This window comes from Colobus angolensis, unplaced genomic scaffold (assembly GCF_000951035.1).
Source record: "Colobus angolensis palliatus isolate OR3802 unplaced genomic scaffold, Cang.pa_1.0 Scaffold2, whole genome shotgun sequence".
NCBI classification, from domain to species: domain Eukaryota; kingdom Metazoa; phylum Chordata; class Mammalia; order Primates; family Cercopithecidae; genus Colobus; species Colobus angolensis.
In genome coordinates, this window is record NW_012115154.1 from 2609490 (window position 1) to 2611472 (window position 1983).

Sequence of the window (1983 nt, forward strand, 5' to 3'; positions counted from 1 at the left end):
GGGCTGGGAGTCATGAGCTCCACCGGGCTGTGTTAATGTCAGCTGGCAAAACATGGTAAGGCACATCCAGGACTCAGTGAGGCAGGTTCCTGAGACTTTCTTAGGCTAAGTTTGAAGTTGTTTTTCCATCACCACCTCACTCTGCCTTCTTTGCCATTTTCATCCATGATGGCACTACCCTAACTAGCGACCAGAAGCAGTCTTTGGAATTCCTCTTCTCTCCTATCCCTCATGGCTAATGCCTGTGCTGAGTCTTCTGCCTCTGGCTCTCTTTCCTTCTGTGCACCCCGATTTTTCCCCTCTCCTGTGCTGAACTGGAGGGTAGGACACTCTGTTGCCACACTGGGTCATTCTCAGGATACATTCTTGGTTAATCTGGGCGAACTGATCACTTCCAGCTTGATTCATGCACAGCGTCTGTTGCTTGATTAGCAAGATTTACTCAAAATCAGAGCTTCAATCCTATATAAATGGAACAAATAATCACTTCCAGAACTCCAGGGAAACTGCTCACCCTGGGTAAGTTTACCAGACAATTTCAGAATTTTGGAATTGAATGTAAGAATTATGAAGGGAGCCATCTTCAACACGTGGGGATGATAGACTAAAGGATTGTGAACTTAGCGGTGGAGGTGAAGGATGGCGTAGCGTAGCGGTTGGGGGCACAGGGGTGTTTCTAGATGCCTGGCGGCAGCCCGTTTCTTGTCCAGGTGGTAGGGTAGCTGTGCATCTCTGTTTTGTGTACTTTTCAATGTTTGTTATCTCACAGTAGAAGACGTTTAAAAGACTATTTTGTGAGAAATCAAGTTTTAAGTGCTTTTTGCCCCCATCATTGGCTTGGCTAGTTTAGAACAAAATGTGATAATTCTATTTCTTTTCTTTTCTTTCCTTCCCTTCTTTCTCTCCCTCTCTCTCGTTCTCCCTCCCTCCCTCTTTCTTCTTATAGGAATGGAAAACAAACTCTATTCCTATAAGGTTTTCTATTTCTCCTTTTTTTCTGAAAGGATCCTTGTATAATGAACGGCCTCTACTGAGCCTTACTGTGTGTCAGGTGATGTGCTTAACTTAACATTCATTGCAGCATGTCATCACCACAAAGGCCTCATAGGCTGGTGCTATTTTTTTTTTCCATTTTGCGGACAGGGTTGAGAGAAATGGAATCACCTGCTTGGGCCCACACACCCAGTAAGTGTTGGAATCTGGATTGATGCTGTAATGACCATTATCCAGATCCTTATCACCGTTTGGGGATATTGTCTGAAAATCCCTCTGGGTTATTTAGAGTCAAGCTTTCATCTGGGTCTTCAGCAAGTTGCAGTGGAGCCATCTGCACTCCCCGACACACCTGAAGACATTTCACGACTAACCTGGATGAAAAGAGAACTGACTTTAACTAGGATAGGACATAAGGACATAATCATAAAATTAATTCACTTTCCTTCTCTTCTTTTGAAAACTTTTCTAAAGTTTGCCAGATATCCCCTGGCAAAGGAGACCCCAGTGAGGCCTTGCCTTGGAGAAACTGGGCCATGCGGGGCAGCCTGTTGAAGGTGGTCTGGGGATAAGAGAATATGTTGGTTGCTGACTGTGGTGTAATTCCAGCTACTCGGGAGTTGGGTGGATTGTTTGAACCTGGGAGTGTGAGGCCAGCCTGGGCAACATGGCAAGGCCCCATCTCGTAAGGGGGAAAAAAAAAATACATGTGTGATGGGCTTTTCTTTTGCTTTTCAGTCTCCTCTCGGCAAAGTGAAAGAAGCGGTGAAGGTGGCCATTGATGCAGGATATCGCCACATTGACTGTGCCTATTTCTATCAGAATGAACATGAGGTGGGGGAAGCCATCCAAGAGAAGATCCAAGAGCAGGCTGTGAAGCGGGAGGACCTGTTCATCGTCAGCAAGGTGCACATGGCGCATTGGGTGGGAGGCCTTCACTTCAAGGCAGGCAGAAGTATCTGGGTCGGGTCGGCAGCGAGAACTCTGTCA

The 1983-nt window shown here is 46.2% G+C and overlaps 1 protein-coding gene across 1 annotated transcript in view; it reads left to right on the forward strand.

The window, feature by feature from the left end:
- LOC105511139 (aldo-keto reductase family 1 member B10) overlaps nucleotides 1–1983 on the forward strand; it is a 16177-nt gene that overhangs the window by 1327 nt on the left and 12867 nt on the right. Inside the window, exon 2 of the mRNA XM_011941224.1 lies at nucleotides 1732–1899. Within this exon, the coding sequence (XP_011796614.1) occupies nucleotides 1732–1899 (168 nt within the window). The remainder of the gene's footprint in view (nucleotides 1–1731; nucleotides 1900–1983) is intronic.